The sequence below is a fragment of the Mauremys reevesii genome, linkage group 2, assembly GCF_016161935.1.
Source record: "Mauremys reevesii isolate NIE-2019 linkage group 2, ASM1616193v1, whole genome shotgun sequence".
Classification (NCBI taxonomy): domain Eukaryota; kingdom Metazoa; phylum Chordata; order Testudines; family Geoemydidae; genus Mauremys; species Mauremys reevesii.
Genome location: NC_052624.1, coordinates 1100927 through 1121582, shown reverse-complemented (window position 1 = coordinate 1121582; position 20656 = coordinate 1100927). Strand labels below are relative to the sequence as shown.

Here is a 20656-nt window from a genome sequence, read left to right as displayed (position 1 = left end):
CAGTTCATGCTGCCTCTGCTTTTCCTGCTCCCCCAGTTCATGCTGCCTCTGCTTTTCCTGCTCTCCCAGTTCATGCTGCCTCTGCTTTTCCTGCTCTCCCAGTTCATGCTGCCATTGTTTCTCCCGCTCCCCCAGTTCATGCTGCCATTGTTTCTCCTGATCCTCCAGCTCTTTCAGTTTTATCTCCCTCTCCTATTCCAGCCACCTCAGCTCAAGTGATGGGGGGCTCTGTTGTGAGTATCCTCTGCTGGCCACGGGGGTCACGGTGCCCCCGGGGTTTGCTGGGCTTCTTCCAGCCCCCCCCCCCCCACCCCGCCATAGGTAGGAGGGGCCTTGGCAGCAGTCTGACCCCTCCCAGCTGACAGACACAGGTTTAAGATCATTCCTCTCCTGTGACTGGCTACCTGGACTGAACAAAACTTTAACATCTTCCCCAATCAAAAGATCCTTAGGCAATAACTTCCTGACCCAGCTCTCACTTCATGCTGAGCCCCGTTCCATTCGAGGTGGATTCTGGCTAAAGGCACACGGACAGTAAACTCATAGGCCTGGTCTACACTGGGGGGGTCGATCTAAGATACACAACTTCAGCTCCGGGAATAGCGTAGCTGAAGTCGAAGTCTCTTAGTTTGACTTACCTCCCGCCCTCACGGCGCAGGATCGACGGCCGCGGCTCCCCCATCGACTCCGCTACCGCCGCTCGCCCTGGTGGAGTTCCGGAGTCGACGGGCGCGTGTTCGGGGATCAATATATTGCGTCTAGATGAGACGCGATGTATCGATCCCCGATAAACCGATCGCTACCCGCCGATCTGGCGGGTAGTGTAGACGTACCCATAGAGAACCACAACATTCACACTCTGATTTGGCAAATCATCTTCCTCTTTGACCAGCTCTGCTTTAACAAGAGTGATGGTAGAAGCCATCATTTGCCCTACACAGCTTTTACCATTGACCTTTACACTCTCTAGGAATGTTCCATGACCACTCCCGTACAGAGCCCTGGCACAATGTATGGAGCCACCTTCTACTGAACTCGCAGTAACAGCATTGACATAACAGGTGGCCGTGTTGGGGTGCGTTTAGTTACACCAGACAACTGCTCGGAGTTATACAACATACCAACATTGTTACAAACTGGACTTTCAAGAGGATACAGTCTCTGCTGTTCTTCCCTTGCTTCTTTGACTTGGAGCTGAAGTCTGGCACTTTCTTGTCGCATCTGGCGAACCCTCTTCTCAGCAGCCAGCAGCTCCATGCGCCCCTTATGAGCTCTTTCTTCTCTCTCGTCAGCCTCCTTCTTTCTTTTATCAGCTTCTTTCTCCCTCTCAGCAGCTTCTTTCTCTAATTCAGCTATTTTTTGTTTTTCCAGCAATCGAAGATCTGCTAGTTTCTGTTCATGCTCCAGTTGCAGTTTATTTGCTGCCTTTTGCATTCTAATTGCTTCTGCATCTTCTGTAGCCTCAGGTAAGGGCCGTGCTCCTGCCTCCTGATCACTGGCCATTAACAGCTCTCCCAGTTCTTGATTTGTGGCTTTCTTTCTAAAGCTTATCCCCTTTTCTGAACACAGATCTTTTTTTATCAAGACCCTCATATGCTCTTTGCTCATCCATTGCAACTGCTCTTTAACCAACCAAACTCTCAATACCAAAATTCAAATGTGGATAGCGCGGGGTTCTGACCCAAAGCTTAATTGACCTGGTTCTGTGGATCCAAGCACGACTACGCCACTGTGACGGTGCTGCCCGTGGGAGCCAGCTGAGGTCACTCAATTAGGGTGAACTGCAAACAAAACGGGGCAGACAAACCCCAAATGCTGGTGGATATTCCAATACTTAGATTTACCAACCAGCACAAAACAGCTTCTATAGCACCTCACTGGTCACTTAGAAATCCAAACCACGCAGTTCCCTTAAAGTGCCCAGCCTCAGGCCTCCGTCCAGACACACCTGTCAAGCATATGATGATGATTCCTGAAAATCTTATATCATAGAAATGAAAAGGTTCTTCCAACCCCAAAGGATCAGCCACATACCCAGGTCCAATTATAACTTAGATCTGACCCAAAATACACGCTATAGCCAATTCTTATTAACTAAGCTAACATTTATTAAAAAAGAAAAGTGAGAGAGTGTTGGTTAAAAGATCAATCTACAGACAGACTTGAATTCAATTCTTGAGGTTCAGACACAGCAGAGATGAGCTTGTAGTTGCCAAAAGTCCTTTTAGAAATAGTCCAGAGGTTACAGTCCAATGTCCATGTTCAGGGTGGCTCCAGTCAGTGACTGGGGATCTCAATCCTTGGGGCTTAAGGTTTCCCCCTCTTGAAACCCAAAGCAGATCTGAGATGAAGCAGGATCGTGACCCAGGTTCTTATACATTTCCAGCAGCCTTTCGGCCTGAGAAAACAATAGGCTTAACTCCTTCTCCCAAACATCCTGGCAATTAGCACAGAGTAATTTATCCATTAAACAGTTCAGATACAGGTCACCACAACCTTCAAAGAGACACACAGACAATAATACTATTTCACTCAAGTATCTTCCTAAATGTTAATATTCCTTGTTTGGTCTTTGAATCAAAGCTCTAGCGATAGACAAGACTTGTTTGCTGACATCCCAAGACCTGAGCTAACACCTCCCCTTCTACCTCTACCAATGCCGGCTGCATCTCAAAGCTCTAGTCATTTAGTATCTTCCTAACCAGTCTCTAAAGTTCGGCCATGGGTCAGGTCAGTCTGTGAGTTAATTAACCTTTTCTGGCCCTGTCACCTTCCAATGAGATATTAGATCAGACTCATAACGTCACAACTCCCTATTCTGTCACAGTTAGTATAGCATAGTTAAGTATCAGAGGGGTAGCTGTGTTAGTCTGGTTCTGTAGAAGCAGCAAAGAATCCTGTGGCACCTTATAGACTAACAGACGTTTTGCAGCATGGGCTTTCGTGGGTGAATACCCACTTATAAGTTTCAGTTATGGGGGGGTGTCATGGAGTCCCCGGGCGATGCTCTGGAACTGCTCCCCACCAAGCCAGGCAGGACTCTGGGGAGCCTCCTCTCCCTCGGAGCAGCCTGTCTGCAGGGCAAGAAGCTCCCACGGCTTCACCTCCTGGGTCTCTCCTTGGAGCATTCAGCATCCTCTGCCCCTCCGTGCGCTTCCCACAGCGAGTCCGCCCAGGCGGGGTCCTGGGGAAGCCACCGGGTCCTGCCCCCCCACTTCGCAGTCAGACGTGACTCTCAGCCAGCCAGTAACACAGAGGTTTATTAGATGACAGGAACAGGGTCTAAAACAGAGCTTGTAGGTACAGAGAACCGGACCCCTCGGCCGGGTCCATTCTGGGGGGCAGTGAGCCAGACCCCCACGTCTGCCCTTCACTCCTCGTCCCCAGCCAGCTCCAGACTGACTCACTCTCCAGCCCCTCCTCTCTGGGCTTTGTCCCTTTCCCGGGCCAGGGGGTCACCTGATCTCTCTGTCTCCAACACCTTCAGTTGGCACCTTGCAGGGGAGGGGCCCAGGCCATCAGTTGCCAGGAGACAGGGTGTCGCCATTCTCTGTGCAGACAGTATCACAGGGGCCTTCTTGGGCTCTGCAACAATCACACACCCTGATCCCCCAACTAGATACCTAAGAAATGCATAGGGGAAACTGAGGCACCCACATGGTATTCAGAGAATACATTAAGAACATTCCCCCATCGTCCCTCCCCCCTTTTCATTGTCACCGGAGAATGCCGCAATCCCCAGGCTTCAAGATTTGCCAGGACTGTGTGAAGCGTATGCCTAAAAGTGACCCCCCCACACACCTCCTGTTTCCGCTGTCTGGGTGAGGGTCACCAAAGAGACCTATTGGGAATTCTGACCAAGAACTCTTTAAGAGAGGGAGCAGTGGCTAAAATCCTCCTCATGGAGGCAGCTCTCCGACCTCAGTCAGATCCGGGTACCAGGGATCCTGCTCCCAGCACGTCTCCTTCGGCACAGAGCGTGCTGGCACCATCTTCAAGAGATCCGGCGTCGAAGAAAGACACTGCCGAGGAGGCTGGGCATCATCATGGAGCCTCTCGGGCATTCCAGCCTTCGGCACCAGTCCCCAATCGCCAGCACAGAAGAAGAAGACGGAAAGAGGCCGATCTCTCTTGGCAAGACCCAGGGACCAGCCACCAGTGAAACCTCAGTCAGGCCACGGCTCGGGACCTCAGAATGGGGCTACGTCGACTCCTGCCCAAGCGAGGCAGTCGAGTCCGGGCCCATCGCACTCGCCGAACCCCTCGGAGCACCTGCTGCTCCCGTCCATCCCGGAGGCTTTCGAGGCAGTGCAGGACCTGCTGAGACTCATGGTGCCGTTCTTGCCTCCGAGGCAGGCTCCGTCCCGGCACCCCGTTCAGTCTAAGGGAAAGCTAGCAACAATGTCACGCCGATCCCTGTCACCTTGGCACCCCCCGATGCCAGCGCCTCCATCCAGGGAGCGCAGTGGGTCCTCAGGCTCCTGACACTACGTCGAGAGGTGCAGCGCCACCCTGGTCCTCCTATTCAGACTCGTACCGCTCGGACTATAGCAGGAGCAGAAGGTCCAGATCACGGCACCACAGGGGGTCCCACCCGACACAGTGGCCCTCAGAATGGCTGAACCCGGCTCAGTGGCCCTTTTGGACTCCGTGGGCTTTCAATCAAGGCCATGGCTGGAGCCAGGGGTCCCATTCAGGAGCTGCATCAGTGGCATCTGCAACGTTTGTCCCACCATGACCAGCGACTGAGGCAGTACCTCCAGAGACAACGCGGTCAGCCATGGCACCGTCACCGACATTGGCACCGACCACGGCGCTGCCCTCGAGGACGCCTTCAGCACCGGAGGCGTCAGCAGCTCAGACTGCTTCTACAGTGCCAGCTGCGCCTTCGGCACCAACAACGGCACTGGCACCAGCATCAACGTTGGCTGCGGCCACAGGCGCCGACAGGGAAAAATTGGTGGGTGGTCAGCACCCCCTGGCAGCTCCCCATGGCCCCACCCCCCTGCCCCAGCTCACCTCCGTCTCCGCCTCCACCGCGAGTGCTGGTGTGTCCTGCTTCTCCCCCCCGCACGCAGAGCTTGCGCTGCAAAACAGCTGTTTCGTGCAGCAAGCGCTGGGAGGGAGGGGGGAGTTGGAGGAATGCGGTGCGCTCGGGGAAGAGGCGGAGCTGGGGCGGGGATTTGGGGAGGGGTCCAGGAGAGGCAGGGAGGGGGCGGAGTCGAGGCTGAAAGTTGATGCCTGTGGCTGCCACGGTATCCACGAGGACCCCAGTGCAGATGCTACACCAGGAATCTACACCAGCACCGGCGCGGGATCCAACATGACCACCAATACCAACACCCTTCGTGGCACTGGGACCAGGCCAACCGACCGCAACCACCTCCTCTGGTGGCCTCCTCCTTCTCTGCACCAGATGAGGCACTGGCGGGCGCTTCCGTAGCCCCAGCTCTGGAAGACTCCAGGGTGTTGCAGCAGCTGCTGTGCCGAGTCGCCCAGGGTCTGGGTATTAAGGCGGAGGAAGTAGTAGATGATGCAGACCCTATGGTGGATATCCTGGCTCCCTCTGGCCCCTTCAGCCGTATCACCTTATCCCTGATAAAGACAATCACAGACATGACCAAGACTCTGTGGCAGACCCCGGCCTCGCTGCCACCCACTGCCAAGCGGAACGAACGCCAGTACTGTGTGCCCTCCAGGGGTTATGAGCACCTCTACCCCCACCCCAGCCTGACTCGCTGGTGGTGGACGCTGCTAACCAGCGGGAGAGGCAAGGCTTTCAGGGCCCTTCCCCCACGAATAAGGACACTAAAAAGCTAGACCTATTCAGGCGAAAGGTGAACTCAACAGGGGAACTGCAACTCTGAATATTGAACCAACAGGCCATCGTCAGCAGATACCTACAATACCTGCTCGGCGATGGCTAACTTCACAGAGTTGCTCCCCTTGGGGTCCCGTGCCAAATTTTCAGCTTTGGTTGAGTAGGGGAGACTGACTCCAGGGTGTCCCTGCAGGTAGCATTTGATGGGGCAGATGCTGCCACCAGGGTTATGGCCACAGGAGTGGCCATGAGAAGGGGCTCATGGCTCCAGGTTTCTGGGCTCCCCTATGAGGCCCAGCAGACCATACAAGACCTGCCTTTTGAGGGTGAGACTTTTTTTTTGAGAAAATAGACAAGAAGCTGAACAGCCGAAAGGACTCCAGAGCCACCCTCAGGTCCTGGGCCTCTACACACTGTGAACGCAGCGGAGACACTTCCGTCTGCAGCCTCCTCAGCAGTTCGGTCACCAGAACCTCCAGGACGGGTCCAGAAGAAGAAACAGGACAGGTAGGAGAAGGCCGCATCAACCCTCCGGCCAGGGCTCAGGACAACCCAAGCCATCTTCAGGGCCCAAACCAGCCTTTGAAGGTACGGTCGAGGACGGCGTACCACACCAAAGATTGGATCCACCCTGCCTTACCTTCTTGTCCCGACTGTCCCCTTTCTACTGTGCATGGTCCCGTATCACCTTGGACTGCTGGGTGCTCCACATGATAGACAGGGGATACTCCATCCAATTCTGTGCCCTCCCACCCTTCCACACCCCTTCCCCATCCCTCTTCAGGGACGCTTCTCATGAGCAGTTCCTTACCCAGGAGGTGCTGTCGCTCCTTTCGCCAGGGGCAGTGGAGGAGGTTCTCAGGAGTACAGGGGCAAGGGCTTCTATTCCCAGTATTTCCTAATACCGAAAGCCGAAGGTGGCCTCAGGCCCGTCCACGATCCTGTTGAATTCCTGCAGGTCCAGAAGAAATTCAAGTTCCGTGTGGTCTCCTTGGCCTCCATCATCCGCTCCCTGGATCCAGCAGACTGGTGAGCCACCCTCGACTTGAAGGACGTGTACTTTCATATCGCGGTCACCCAGCCCCACAGGAAGTACCTCAGGTTTGTGGTGAACAACACCCACTCCCAATTTACAGTTCTCCCGTTCGGCCTGTCAGCAGCACCTCGAGCCTTCACCAAGTGTGTGGCAGTCGTCGCTGCATTCCTGTGCAGACACCAGGTACAGGTGTTCCCGTACCTCAACGACTGGCTGATCAAGAGCCACTCCAGGACCCAAGTGGAAGCTCAAGTCAAATTCATCAGGGCCAGCCTGGATCTCCTTCTAAACGAAGCAAAATCGACTCTGTCCCTGGTCCAGAGGATAGAATTTATCGGGGCAATATTGGACTTGACCCAGGCCAGGGCATACCTGCCACAAACGAGGTTCCAGACCCTGGCCAGTATCATTCGAGGCCTCAGACAGTTTCCCACCACCACAGCAAGAAACTGCCTGAAGCTTCTTGGACACATGGCTGCCTGTACCAACATGGTGCAGCATGCCAGGCTTGGGCTTCGACCTCTTCAGTCGTGGCTTGCGTCAGTGTACCGCCCGGCCAGGGGCAGCCTGGACAGGATTGTGACCCTGCCTCGCCTGGTCCTCGACCCCTCCTGCGGTGGCTTGACCTTCAGGAGGTGTGCTCAGGGGTCCCCTTCGCCACTCCACAGCTGTCTCTGTCACTAGTGATGGACGCATCAGACTTGGGCTGGGGAGCACATCTGGGAGACCGCAGGACTCAAGGTCTCTGGTCTCAGGCAGATCTGGCTCTCCACATCAATGTCAGAGAGCTGAGAGTGGTGCACCTGGTGTGCCAGACCTTCCGGGCACACTTAACGGGACAATGTGTATCAGTCATGATGGACAACACCACAGCAATGTTCTATATCAGGGGTAGACAACCTATGGCACGTGTGCTGAAGGCGCCACACGAGCTGATTTTCAGTGGCACTCACACTGCCTGGGTCCTGGCCACTGCTCTGGGGGGCTCTGCATTTTAAATGAAGCTTCTTAAACATTTTAAAAACCTTATTTACTTTACACACAACAATAGTTTAGTTATATATTATAGACTTATAGAGAGAGACCTTCTAAAAATGTTAAAATGTATGACTGGCGCGTGAAACCTTAAATCAGAGTGACTAAATGAAGACTCGGCGCAGCACTGCTGAAAGGTTGCCGACTCCTGTTCTATATCAACAAACGGGATGCACACTCCTCGCCCCTCTGCCAGGAAGCCCTCATGCTGTGGGACTTCTGTGTAGAACATTTAATACACCTGCAAGTGTCATACCTCCTCAGGGTACAGAACACGCTGGTGGACCACCTCAGCAGGTTGTTTCATGGCCATGAGTGGTCCTTCCACCTGGCCGTCACAATTTAAATCTTCCAGGGGTGGGGATTTCCCCAGATAGACCTATTCGCCAAGTGATACAATGAAGTGCCAGCAGTTCTGCTCCTTCCAAAATCACAGCCCGGGCTCCAGCGCGGACGCGTTCCTCCTCCATTGGGGATGTTGTCTCCTATACGCCTTTCTGCCAATACTGCTCATTCACAAGGTGCTCCTCAAGATCCGGAGGGAATGCGCTCAGGTCATATTAATACCACCAGCTTGGCCCCATCAGCACTTGTACACATCTCTCCTAGACATGTCCGTGGAAGCCCCGATCACCCTGCCACTCTTCCCGGACCTTCTAACACAAGATCATGGTCGTCTTCAACATCCGAACCTCGAGTTGTTTCACCTCACAGTGTGGAAGCTCCATGGTTGAACTCAATGGAGCTTTCCTGTTCAGACCAAGTTTGACAGGTCCTCCTTGGCAGCAGAAAACCATCTAAGAGAGACACATACCTTGCCAAGTGGGTGAGATTTTCAATCTGGTCAGCACAGCATCATTTGTGCCCGACACTAGCTTCAGTGCAGCTTATTTTGGACTACCTCCTACATCTGAAGCAGCAGGGGCTTTTGTTATCGTCAATAAGGGTGCACTTAGCTGCCATTTCGGCCTTTCACCCAGGCGAGAAGGGCCTTTCTGTGTTTGCTAACCTGACAGTCAGCCTGTTCTTAAAAGGGCTCGACAGGCTCTACCCTAATATCCATCAGCGTGTCCTGGTCTGGGACCTCAACCTGGTCCTGTCTAGACTCACGGGATTCCCCTTTGAGCCCTTGGCGATGTGCTCCCTGCTGTACCTCTCTTACAGGGTGGCGATCCTGGTGGCGATAACCTTGGCCAGGAGGGTGTCTGAACTCAAGGCCCTAACCTCAGAGCCCCCTTATACTGTGTTCTATAAGGATAAGGTGCAGCTCAGATCTCCTCCTGCTTTCTTCCCAAAGGTGGTATCACAGTTTCACATTAACCAGGAGAGCTTTCTCCCGGTGTTCTACCCTAAGCCACATTCTAGGAGCAGGGAGCACTCCACTGCGTGCTAGCTTTCTACATTGAGAGAACGAAGCAGAAAATCGGTCCAGCTGTTCATGGCGGTGGCAGACAGAATGGAAAGGCCTACCCATGTCGTCACAATGCATTTCATCGTGGATTACATCCTGCATCCGCGAGTGCTACAGCCTGGCAGGGGTTCCCGCACCCCCAATCACTGCACACTCCACCATCAACAGCATTCCTGCCTCAGGTTCCTGTGACAAAGTGGGACTGTTCTTAATGTTTCCTCTGAATACTGTGTGGGTGCCTCAGTTTCCCGTATGCATTTCTTAAGTCTCTAGATGGTGGGCCAGTGCAAATAAATGGCTGACACTCAGTCTCCTGGCAACTAATGGCCGGGGCCCTTCCCCCCCCCTGCAAGGGGATGCTAAAGGTGTGGGAGAACAAAGGAATCAGGTGACCTCCTGGCCCGGGAAAGAGACAAAGGCCAGAGAGGACGGGCTGGACGGGGAGTCAGTTTGGAGCTGGCTGGGGACGGGAAGTGAAGTCCAGATGGGGTTGTCTGGCTCGCTGGGCCCCAGAATGGACCAAGCTGAGGGGTCCCGTTCTCGGTACCTACAAGCTCTGTTTTAGACCATGTTCCTGTCATCGAATAAACCTCTGTGTCCCCGGCTGGCTGAGAGTCACGTCTGACTGCGCAGTGCGGGGGCAGGACCCTGTGGCTGCCCCAGGACCCCGCCTGGGCGGACTCGCTGGGGGAAGCGCACGGAGGGGCAGAGGATGCTGAATGCTCCCAGGAGAGACCCAGGAGGTGAAGCCGTGGGAGCTTCTTGCCCTGGGGACAGGCTGCTCTGAGGGAGAGGGGGCTCCCCAGAGTCCTGCCTGGCTTGGTGGGGACTCCGTGACAGTTCCCACTCAGGAAATCTGCAGAGCGGTGACGTGGTCCCCCATCCACACTTCTACCACGCGCTGTGCGATTATGCAGCAGGCCAGAGACGATGCCGCCTTCGGATGAGCCGTGCTCCAATCAATGCACGACTCTGACTGCGCCTCCTGAACTTGGGCTTGTGACTCACATGATATGAATTGACATGAACAAGCACTCGAGAGTGAGTGGTGGAAAAAGCCGATTATTCATCTTCTCGTAACTGTTGTTCTTCCAGATGTGTTGTTCACGTCCATTCCAATACCCACCCTCCGACCCCTCTGTCGGAGCAGCCGGCAAGAAGGGCCTGAGGGGGTGGCAGGTCGGCAGGACCCCAGGAAGGCGCGACTCCAGGGGGCGCCCAGGCCGACCTGACGGTTGCTGCTTGGGGGGAAATCTTGCGGCTGGCGTGCCCGTGGTGCACAGCTGATTGGAATGGACATGACGAACACATCTCGAAGAACAACGGTTACAGGAAGGGAGGCAGTGTTTCTAAGGTAAGAAGGAGCTAGGTTGAATTCCCTGTATTCTACAGGTTTTAAGGCTGAAATGTAACCGCAGAACGGCTTTATATTAATGAAAGGCAGGTTCAGTACAGCGTTAAAGACTTGTATACGGGGGCCCCACAAAATCGAATAGCCCGGGGCCCACAAGAGAGTTAATCCGGCCCTGCCCGGATCGTCCCTCCCCCCCAGGGACTGCCCCACCTCCCAGGATCACCCCTCCCCCAGCCCCCCCAGTGCCACCCAAGGGAACACATCTCCCCAGACACACCTTCTCCTTCCCAGGCAGCCCCACGCAGGCCCAGCCCCCCAACAGGGGCTCCCACCAGCACCTCCCTGGGGTGCTGCACAGCCAGCCACTTCCCATCCTCCTGCACAGTGGGGCTGGCCGGTCCCAGGCCCTGGTGGGCTGCATAGCCGCTCCCCGCCCCCTCCCCACGGCTGCCCGGGGCTGACCTGGCTGGTTCTTTTGCAGCCGGACGCCTGGAAGGTTTATACCTCGAAGGGCACCAGTGTCACCAGGAAGAAAACCTTCAAAGAAGTGGCCAAGTAGGTGCCAGGCTGGCCCCGGGGTGGGGGTGGGGAGAGGGGTGGGGTGGGAGGAGCATGAGGGGTGGGGGGCAGCAGGTGGGGAGGGTAAGGGCACTATGAGCGGGCGGGGGTGCGGGGACCATGAGCAGGGGGTGGGATGGGGGAGCGAGGGCCCTGGGTGGAAGGCGGAAGTGTAAGGGATAAGAAAGGTCAGAGCCCATCCCCTCAGAACTCCCCTTCTCAGTCCTGGGACCTCACACTGCCCCTACCCCCATCCCGCGCCCCCCTCAGGGCCATAGACAGGCGTGTCTGGCCGTGGCAGGACCGGCAGGGCACGGAGATGCGTGTCTGGGCATGGCAGGACCAACAGGGCGCGGAGACGCGTGTCTGAATGTGGCAGGACCAGCAGAGCATGGAGAGGTGTGTCTGGGTGTGGCAGGACCGGCAGGGTGTGGAGATGTGTGTCCGGGTGTGGCAGGACTGGCATGGTGTGAAAATGCATGTCCAGGCATGGCAGGAGCAGCAGGGTGTGGATAGGTGTGTCCAGGCATGGCAGGAGCAGCAGGGCATGGATAGGCATGTCCGGGTGTGGCAGGAGCAGCAGGGCGTGGATAGGCATGTCCGGGTGTGGCAGGAGCAGCAGGGCGTGGATAGGCGTGTCCAGGCATGGCAGGACTGGCAGGTTGTGGAGATGCGTGTCTGGGCGTGGCAGGAGCAGCAGGGCGTGGAGATGCATGTCCGGGCATGGCAGGAGCAGCAGGGCATGGATAGGCGTGTCCGGGCGTGGCAGGACTGGCAGGGTGTGGAGATGCGTGTCCGGGCATGGCAGGAGCAGCAGGGCATGGATAGGCATGTCCGGGTGTGGCAGGAGCAGCAGGGCGTGGATAGGCATGTCCGGGTGTGGCAGGAGCAGCAGGGCCTGGATAGGCGTGTCCAGGCGTGGCAGGACTGGCAGGTTGTGGAGATGCGTGTCCGGGTGTGGCAGGAGCAGCAGGGCCTGGATAGGCGTGTCCAGGCGTGGCAGGACTGGCAGGTTGTGGAGATGCGTGTCTGGGCGTGGCAGGAGCAGCAGGGTGTGGATAGGCGTGTCCGGGCGTGGCAGGACTGGCAGGGTGTGGAGATGCGTGTCCGGGCGTGGCAGGAGCAGCAGGGCGTGGATAGGTGTGTCCGGGCGTGGCAGGACTGGCAGGCTGTGGAGATGCGTGTCCGGGCGTGGCAGGAGCAGCAGGGCGTGGATAGGTGTGTCCGGGCGTGGCAGGAGCAGCAGGGCGTGGATAGGCGTGTCTGGGCATGGCAGGAGCAGCAGGGCATGGATAGGTGTCTCCAGGCGTGGCAGGAGCAGCAGGGCATGGATAGGCATGTCCGGGCATGGCAGGAGCAGCAGGGCGTGGATAGGTGTGTCCGGGCGTGGCAGGACTGGCATGGTGTGACAACGCGTGTCCAGGCATGGCAGAAGCAGCGGGGCATGGATAAGCATGTCCGGGCGTGGCAGGAGCAGCAGGGCGTGGATAGGCGTGTCTGGGCGTGGCAGGACTGGCAGGGTGTGGAGATGCATGTCCAGGCGTGGCACGAGCAGCAGGGCATGGATAGGCATGTCCGGGCGTGGCAGGAGCAGCAGGGCGTGGATAGGCATGTCCGGGCGTGGCAGGAGCAGCAGGGCATGGATAGGCATGTCCGGGCACGGCAGGAGCAGCAGGGCGTGGATAGGTGTGTCCGGGCGTGGCAGGACTGGCATGGTGTGACGACGCGTGTCCAGGCATGGCAGGAGCAGCAGGGCATGGATAGGCATGTCCGGGCGTGGCAGGAGCAGCAGGGCGTGGATAGGCGTGTCTGGGCATGGCAGGACTGGCAGGGTGTGGAGATGCATGTCCGGGCGTGGCAGGAGCAGCAGGGCAGGGATAGGCATGTCCAGGTGTGGCAGGAGCAGCAGGGCGTGTATAGGCGTGACCGGGCGTGGCAGGAGCAGCAGGGCGTGGATAGGCGTGTCCAGGCGTGGCAGGACTGGCAGGGTGTGGAGATGCTTGTCTGGGCATGGCAGGAGCAGAAGGGCGTGGATAGGCGTGTCCAGGCGTGGCAGGACTGGCAGGGTGTGGAGATGCATGTCTGGGCGTGGCAGGAGCAGCAGGGCGTGGATAGGCGTGTCCAGGCATGGCAGGACTGGCAGGGTGTGGAGATGCGTGTCCAGGCATGGCAGGAGCAGCAGGGCAGGGATAGGCGTGTCCGGGTGTGGCAGGAGCAGCAGGGCGTGTATAGGCGTGTCCGGGCGTGGCAGGAGCAGCAGGGCGTGGATAGGCGTGTCCAGGCGTGGCAGGAGCAGCAGGGCGTGGATAGGCGTGTCCAGGCGTGGCAGGAGCAGCAGGGCGTGGATAGGTGTGTCCGGGCGTGGCAGGAGCAGCAGGGTGTGGATAGGCGTGTCCAGGCGTGGCAGGAACAGCAGGGCGTGGAGATGCGTGTCCGGGCGTGGCAGGAGCAGCAGGGCGTGGAGATGCGTGTCCGGGCGTGGCAGGAGCAGCAGGGCATGTATAGGCGTGTCCAGGCGTGGCAGGACTGGCAGGGTGTGGAGATGCGTGTCTGGGCGTGGCAGGAGCAGCAGGGCGTGTATAGGCGTGTCCAGGCGTGGCAGGACTGGCAGGGTGTGGAGATGCGTCTGGGCGTGGCAGGAGCAGCAGGGCGTGGATAGGCGTGTCTGGGCGTGGCAGGACTGGCAGGGTGTGGAGATGCATGTCTGGGCGTGGCAGGAGCAGCAGGGCGTGTATAGGCATGTCCAGGACTGGCAGGACTGGCAGGGTGTGGAGATGCGTGTCTGGGCGTGGCAGGAGCAGCAGGGCGTGGATAGGCATGTCCAGGCGTGGCAGGACTGGCAGGGTGTGGAGATGCATGTCTGGGAATGGCAGGAGCAGCAGGGCGTGTATAGGCGTGTCCAGGCGTGGCAGGACTGGCAGGGTGTGGAGATGCGTGTCTGGGCGTGGCAGGACTGGCAGGGTGTGGAGATGCGTGTCCAGGCGTGGCAGGACTGGCAGGGTGTGGAGATGCGTGTCTGGGCGTGGCAGGACTGGCAGGGTGTGGAGATGCGTGTCCAGGTGTGGCAGGACTGGCAGGTTGTGGAGATGCGTGTCCGGGCGTGGCAGGAGCAGCAGGGCGTGTATAGGCGTGTCCAGGCGTGGCAGGACTGGCAGGGTGTGGAGATGCGTGTCTGGGCATGGCAGGAGCAGCAGGGCGTGGATAGGCGTGTCCAGGCGTGGCAGGACTGGCAGGGTGTGGAGATGCGTGTCCAGGCATGGCAGGAGCAGCAGGGCAGGGATAGGCGTGTCCGGGTGTGGCAGGAGCAGCAGGGCGTGTATAGGCGTGTCCGGGCGTGGCAGGAGCAGCAGGGCGTGGATAGGCGTGTCCAGGCGTGGCAGGACTGGCAGGGTGTGGAGATGCGTCTGGGCGTGGCAGGAGCAGCAGGGCGTGGATAGGCGTGTCTGGGCGTGGCAGGACTGGCAGGGTGTGGAGATGCATGTCTGGGCGTGGCAGGAGCAGCAGGGCGTGTATAGGCGTGTCCAGGCGTGGCAGGAGCAGCAGGGCGTGGAGATGCGTGTCCGGGCGTGGCAGGAGCAGCAGGGCGTGGAGATTCGTGTCCGGGCGTGGCAGGAGCAGCAGGGCATGTATAGGCGTGTCCAGGCGTGGCAGGACTGGCAGGGTGTGGAGATGCGTGTCTGGGCGTGGCAGGAGCAGCAGGGCGTGTATAGGCGTGTCCAGGCGTGGCAGGACTGGCAGGGTGTGGAGATGCATGTCTGGGCGTGGCAGGAGCAGCAGGGCGTGGATAGGCGTGTCTGGGCGTGGCAGGACTGGCAGGGTGTGGAGATGCATGTCTGGGCGTGGCAGGAGCAGCAGGGCGTGTATAGGCATGTCCAGGACTGGCAGGACTGGCAGGGTGTGGAGATGCGTGTCTGGGCGTGGCAGGAGCAGCAGGGCGTGGATAGGCATGTCCAGGCGTGGCAGGACTGGCAGGGTGTGGAGATGCATGTCTGGGAATGGCAGGAGCAGCAGGGCGTGGATAGGCGTGTCCAGGCGTGGCAGGACTGGCAGGGTGTGGAGATGCGTGTCTGGGCGTGGCAGGACTGGCAGGGTGTGGAGATGCGTGTCCAGGCGTGGCAGGACTGGCAGGGTGTGGAGATGCGTGTCTGGGCGTGGCAGGACTGGCAGGGTGTGGAGATGCGTGTCCAGGTGTGGCAGGACTGGCAGGTTGTGGAGATGCGTGTCCGGGCGTGGCAGGAGCAGCAGGGCGTGTATAGGCGTGTCCAGGCGTGGCAGGACTGGCAGGGTGTGGAGATGCGTGTCTGGGCATGGCAGGAGCAGCAGGGCGTGGATAGGCGTGTCCAGGCGTGGCAGGACTGGCAGGGTGTGGAGATGCGTGTCGGCATGGCAGGAGCAGCAGGGCGTGTATGGGCGTGTCCAGGCGTGGCAGGACTGGCAGGGTGTGGAGATGCGTGTCTGGGCGTGGCAGGAGCAGCAGGGCGTGTATAGGCGTGTCCAGGCGTGGCAGGACTGGCAGGGTGTGGAGATGCATGTCTGGGCGTGGCAGGAGCAGCAGGGCGTGTATAGGCGTGTCCAGGCGTGGCAGGACTGGCAGGGTGTGGAGATGCGTGTCTGGGCGTGGCAGGAGCAGCAGGGCGTGGATAGGCGTGTCCAGGCGTGGCAGGACTGGCAGGGTGTGGAGATGCGTGTCTGGGCGTGGCAGGAGCAGCAGGGCGTGTATAGGCGTGTCCAGGCGTGGCAGGACTGGCAGGGTGTGGAGATGCGTGTCTGGGCGTGGCAGGAGCAGCAGGGCGTGGATAGGCGTGTCCAGGCGTGGCAGGACTGGCAGGGTGTGGAGATGCATGTCTGGGCGTGGCAGGAGCAGCAGGGCGTGTATAGGCGTGTCCAGGCGTGGCAGGACTGGCAGGGTGTGGAGATGCGTGTCTGGGCATGGCCAGCTGCTTAGAAGTGCCAGGAGCTGCAGCATCCCTGACCCCTATGAGTGGGCATAGCAGGGGCTTGGGGGGTGGAGAGAGCAGCTGGGGGGCTGACAGAAGCCTTGGCCAGCTCCGCCTGGGCCAAGCTATGGCAGAGGCACTGAGGCCATATCCTGCCCCATCGTTGTCTCCTCCCCTCACCCCGCGGCTTGTAGCCATAGGACCCGGCTGCCCGGGCCCTGCCCTGGCTGGCTCAGACCACGGGCCCGGCAGGGCTGGGGCGGGCCTGGTGACACTCTCTGGCCTCCCCACAGCGCGGTGAAGTTCTCAGCCAAGCTGATGGTCCACGTGATGGCGCGACGCGTCAAGGCCACTATCCTGTATGCCACCGAGACGGGCAAGTCCCGCACCTACGCCTGGAGCCTGGGCGAGCTGTTCCGGCGCGCCTTCGACCCCAAGGTGGGGCTGCCTGTGGGGCGGGGGGGGGTTAGCCTTCGACCCCAAGGTGGGGCTGCCTGTGGGGCGGGGGGGTTAGCCTTCGACCCCAAGGTGGGGCTGCCTGTGGGGCGGGGTTAGCCGACCCCAAGGTGGGGCTGCCTGTGGGGCGGGGTTAGCCTTCGACCCCAAGGTGGGGCTGCCTGTGGGGCGGGGTTAGCCTTCGACCCCAAGGTGGGACTGCCTGTGGGGCGGGGTTAGCCTTCGACCCCAAGGTGGGGCTGCCTGTGGGGCGGGGTTAGCCTCGACCCCAAGGTGGGGCTGCAGGGGACTGCCTGGGGGGCCGGGGGGGGTTAGCCTTCGACCCCAAGGTGGGGCTGCCTGTGGGGCGGGGGGGGTTAGCCTTCGACCCCAAGGTGGGGCTGCAGGGGACTGCCTGTGGGGCGCGGGTTAGCCTTCGACCCCAAGGTGGGGCTGCAGGGGACTGCCTGTGGGGCGTGGGGTTAGCCTTCGACCCCAAGGTGGGACTGCCTGTGGGGCGGGGGTTAGCCTTCGACCCCAAGGTGGGGCTGCAGGGGACTGCCTGTGGGGCGGGGGTTAGCCTCGACCCCAAGGTGGGGCTGCAGGGGACTGCCTGTGGGGCGGGGGTTAGCCGACCCCAAGGTGGGGCTGCAGGGGACTGCCTGTGGGGCGGGGGGGGGTTAGCGTTCGACCCCAAGGTGGGGCTGCAGGGGACTGCCTGTGGGGCGGGGGTTAGCCTTCGACCCCACGGTGGGCCTCCCGGTGGGCCGGGGGGGCTTAGCCTTCGACCCCAAGGTGGGGCTGCAGGGGACTGCCTGTGGGGCGGGGTTAGCCTCGACCCCACGGTGGGGCTGCAGGGGACTGCCTGTGGGGCGGGGGTTAGCCTTCGACCCCAAGGTGGGGCTGCAGGGGACTGCCTGTGGGGCGGGGTTAGCCTCGACCCCAAGGTGAGGCTGCAGGGGACTGCCTGTGGGGCGGGGGTTAGCCTTCGACCCCACGGTGGGGCTGCAGGGGACTGCCTGTGGGGCGGGGTTAGCCTTCGACCCCACGGTGGGGCTGCAGGGGACTGCCTGTGGGGCGGGGGTTAGCCTTCGACCCCAAGGTGGGGCTGCAGGGGACTGCCTGTGGGGCGGGGGTTAGCCTTCGACCCCAAGGTGGGGCTGCAGGGGACTGCCTGTGGGGCGGGGGTTAGCCGACCCCAAGGTGGGGCTGCAGGGGACTGCCTGTGGGGCGGGGTTAGCCTCGACCCCAAGGTGGGGCTGCAGGGGACTGCCTGTGGGGCAGGGGGTTAGCCTTCGACCCCACGGTGGGGCTGCAGGGGACTGCCTGTGGGGCGGGGGGGGGTTAGCCTTCGACCCCAAGGTGGGGCTGCAGGGGACTGCCTGTGGGGCGGGGGTTAGCCGACCCCAAGGTGGGGCTGCAGGGGACTGCCTGTGGGGCGGGGGTTAGCGTTCGACCCCAAGGTGGGGCTGCAGGGGACTGCCTGTGGGGCGGGGGTTAGCCTCGACCCCAAGGTGGGACTGCCTGTGGGGCGGGGGTTAGCCTTCGACCCCAAGGTGGGGCTGCAGGGGACTGCCTGTGGGGCGGGGTTAGCCTTCGACCCCACGGTGGGGCTGCAGGGGACTGCCTGTGGGGCGCGGGTTAGCCTTCGACCCCAAGGTGGGGCTGCAGGGGACTGCCTGTGGGGCGGGGGTTAGCCTTCGACCCCAAGGTGGGGCTGCGGGGGCCGGCCTGGGGGGGGGGGGGGGGTTAGCCTTCGACCCCACGGTGGGGCTGCAGGGGACTGCCTGTGGGGCGGGGGTTAGCCTTCCCCCCACGGTGGGGCTGCAGGGGACTGCCTGTGGGGCGGGGTTAGCCTTCGACCCCAAGGTGGGGCTGCAGGGGACTGCCTGTGGGGCGGGGTTAGCCTTCGACCCCAAGGTGGGGCTGCAGGGGACTGCCTGTGGGCGGGGGTTAGCCTCGACCCCAAGGTGGGGCTGCAGGGGACTGCCTGTGGGGCGGGGGTTAGCCTTCGACCCCAAGGTGGGGCTGCAGGGGACTGCCTGTGGGGCGGGGTTAGCCTTCGACCCCAAGGTGGGGCTGCAGGGGACTGCCTGTGGGGCGGGGGTTCGCCGACCCCAAGGTGGGGCTGCAGGGGACTGCCTGTGGGGCGGGGTTCGCCGACCCCAAGGTGGGGCTGCAGGGGACTGCCTGTGGGGCGGGGGGGGTTAGCCTTCGACCCCACGGTGGGGCTGCAGGGGACTGCCTGTGGGGCGGGGTTAGCCTTCGACCCCAAGGTGGGGCTGCAGGGGACTGCCTGTGGGGCGGGGGTTAGCCTTCGACCCCAAGGTGGGGCTGCAGGGGACTGCCTGTGGGGCGGGGTTAGCCTTCGACCCCAAGGTGGGGCTGCAGGGGACTGCCTGTGGGGCAGGAGGGGTTAGCCTTCGACCCCAAGGTGGGGCTGCAGGGACTGCCTGTGGGGCGGGGTTAGCCTTCGACCCCAAGGTGGGGCTGCAGGGGACTGCCTGTGGGGCGGAGGGGTTAGCCTTCGACCCCAAGGTGGGGCTGCAGGGGACTGCCTGTGGGGCGGGGTTAGCCTTCGACCCCAAGGTGGGGCTGCAGGGGACTGCCTGTGGGGCGGGGGTTAGCCTCGACCCCACGGTGGGGCTGCAGGGGACTGCCTGTGGGGCGGGGGTTAGCCTTCGACCCCAAGGTGGGGCTGCAGGGGACTGCCTGTGGGGCGGGGGTCAGCAGGGCTGGCTGGGGCAGAGGGGACTGGCAGGGGTATGGGGTGGAGATTCGCTGGGGAGGAAGAGGGTCTGGCTGAGGAAGGTGGGGTTGGCTGAGGTGGGGCTGGCAGGGGGCTGGCTGTGGGGCTGGGGAGGATGGAGCAGGTGGGCAGGAGGCTGGAGGGGACTGGCTGTGGGTGGCTGTCTGGCTGAGGAAGGTGGGGCTGGCTGGGGGCTGGCTGGGGGCTGGGGAGGATGGGGCTGTCAGGGGCTGGCTGGGCATGGGGGCAGGAGGCTGGAGCTGGTGGGAGGGGAGACTGGCTGTGGGGCGGGGGTCAGCAGGGCTGGCTGGGGCAGGACTGGCAGGGGTATGGGGTGGAGATTCGCTGGGGAGGAAGAGGGTCTGGCTGAGGAAGGTGGGGTTGGCTTGGGGCTGGGTGAGGACAGGGCTGCCGGGGCAGTGTCAGGGGCTGGCTGGGGGCTCATGGGGGCTGGGGAGGATGGAGCTGGTGGGCAGGAGGCTGGAGGGGTGGGAGACTGGCTGTGGGGCGGGGGTCAGCAGGGCTGGCTGGGGGTATGGGGTGGAGATTCGCTGGGGAGGAAGAGGGTCTGGCTGAGGAAGGTGGGGTTGGCTTGGGGGCTGGGTGAGGAGGGCTGCCGGGGGCAGTGTCGGGCTGGCTGGGGGCTCATGGGGGCTGGGGAGGATGGAGCTGGTGGGCAGGAGGCTGGAGGGGTGGGAGACTGGCTGTGGCTGATATATTGTTAGCCCCTTGTCGGGTTCCCCATCTCCCCAAATGCTTTTCAGGTGCGGGGGAACCTGCAACATTTGGTTTCCCAGGGCTCCTGCCTTCTCTTCCCAGCTCGGGGGGGGGGGGGTAGAGTAGAGTCTGGGTGGGTACAGAGGGAGGGGGCGGGAACCAGGACGCCTGGGTTCTATTCCAGCAGGGGGCATTGGGGTCTGGTGGCTAGGGGAGCTGGGGGCGGGGACGCGCCTGGTTCCACCTGCTCTCTGGGGCGGCACTGCCCAGCCAGCAGCGCCTGGCCCCCCCCCCCCCGTGGCCCGGCTGCTCCGGAGGAGGCGGGGAGACCCCTATAGGTCAGTGATGAAATAACCAGCCCAGGTGAGGCTCCCTGGACCCCCCGCGGGGCCCGGCCCAGCCGCTCCAAGGGACCCTGCCCAGAGGGAGACACCCCAAGCCCAGGGCAGAGGCCGGCCCAGCGCTGTGGCAGGCAGCCCGGCCGGATGCCCCTGGGGGGCTCTGGAAAGTCTCATTAGCCACAGCAACGTCTGACGCTCTGACCGTGCCTGAGCGCTTGGCCTGGGCGAGACCCTGTGGCGGGGAGTTCCACTGGCTCCGTGT

The 20656-nt window shown here is 61.1% G+C and overlaps 1 protein-coding gene across 2 annotated transcripts in view; it reads left to right on the top strand.

Annotated features, from left to right (window-relative positions):
• NOS3 (nitric oxide synthase 3) overlaps positions 1-20656 on the top strand; it is an 82320-nt gene that overhangs the window by 31806 nt on the left and 29858 nt on the right. For both annotated transcript variants that reach the window (XM_039523661.1, XM_039523662.1), the window contains exons 11-12: positions 11139-11212; positions 16446-16590. In XM_039523661.1, coding sequence (XP_039379595.1) covers positions 11139-11212; positions 16446-16590 — 219 coding nt within the window. The remainder of the gene's footprint in view (positions 1-11138; positions 11213-16445; positions 16591-20656) is intronic.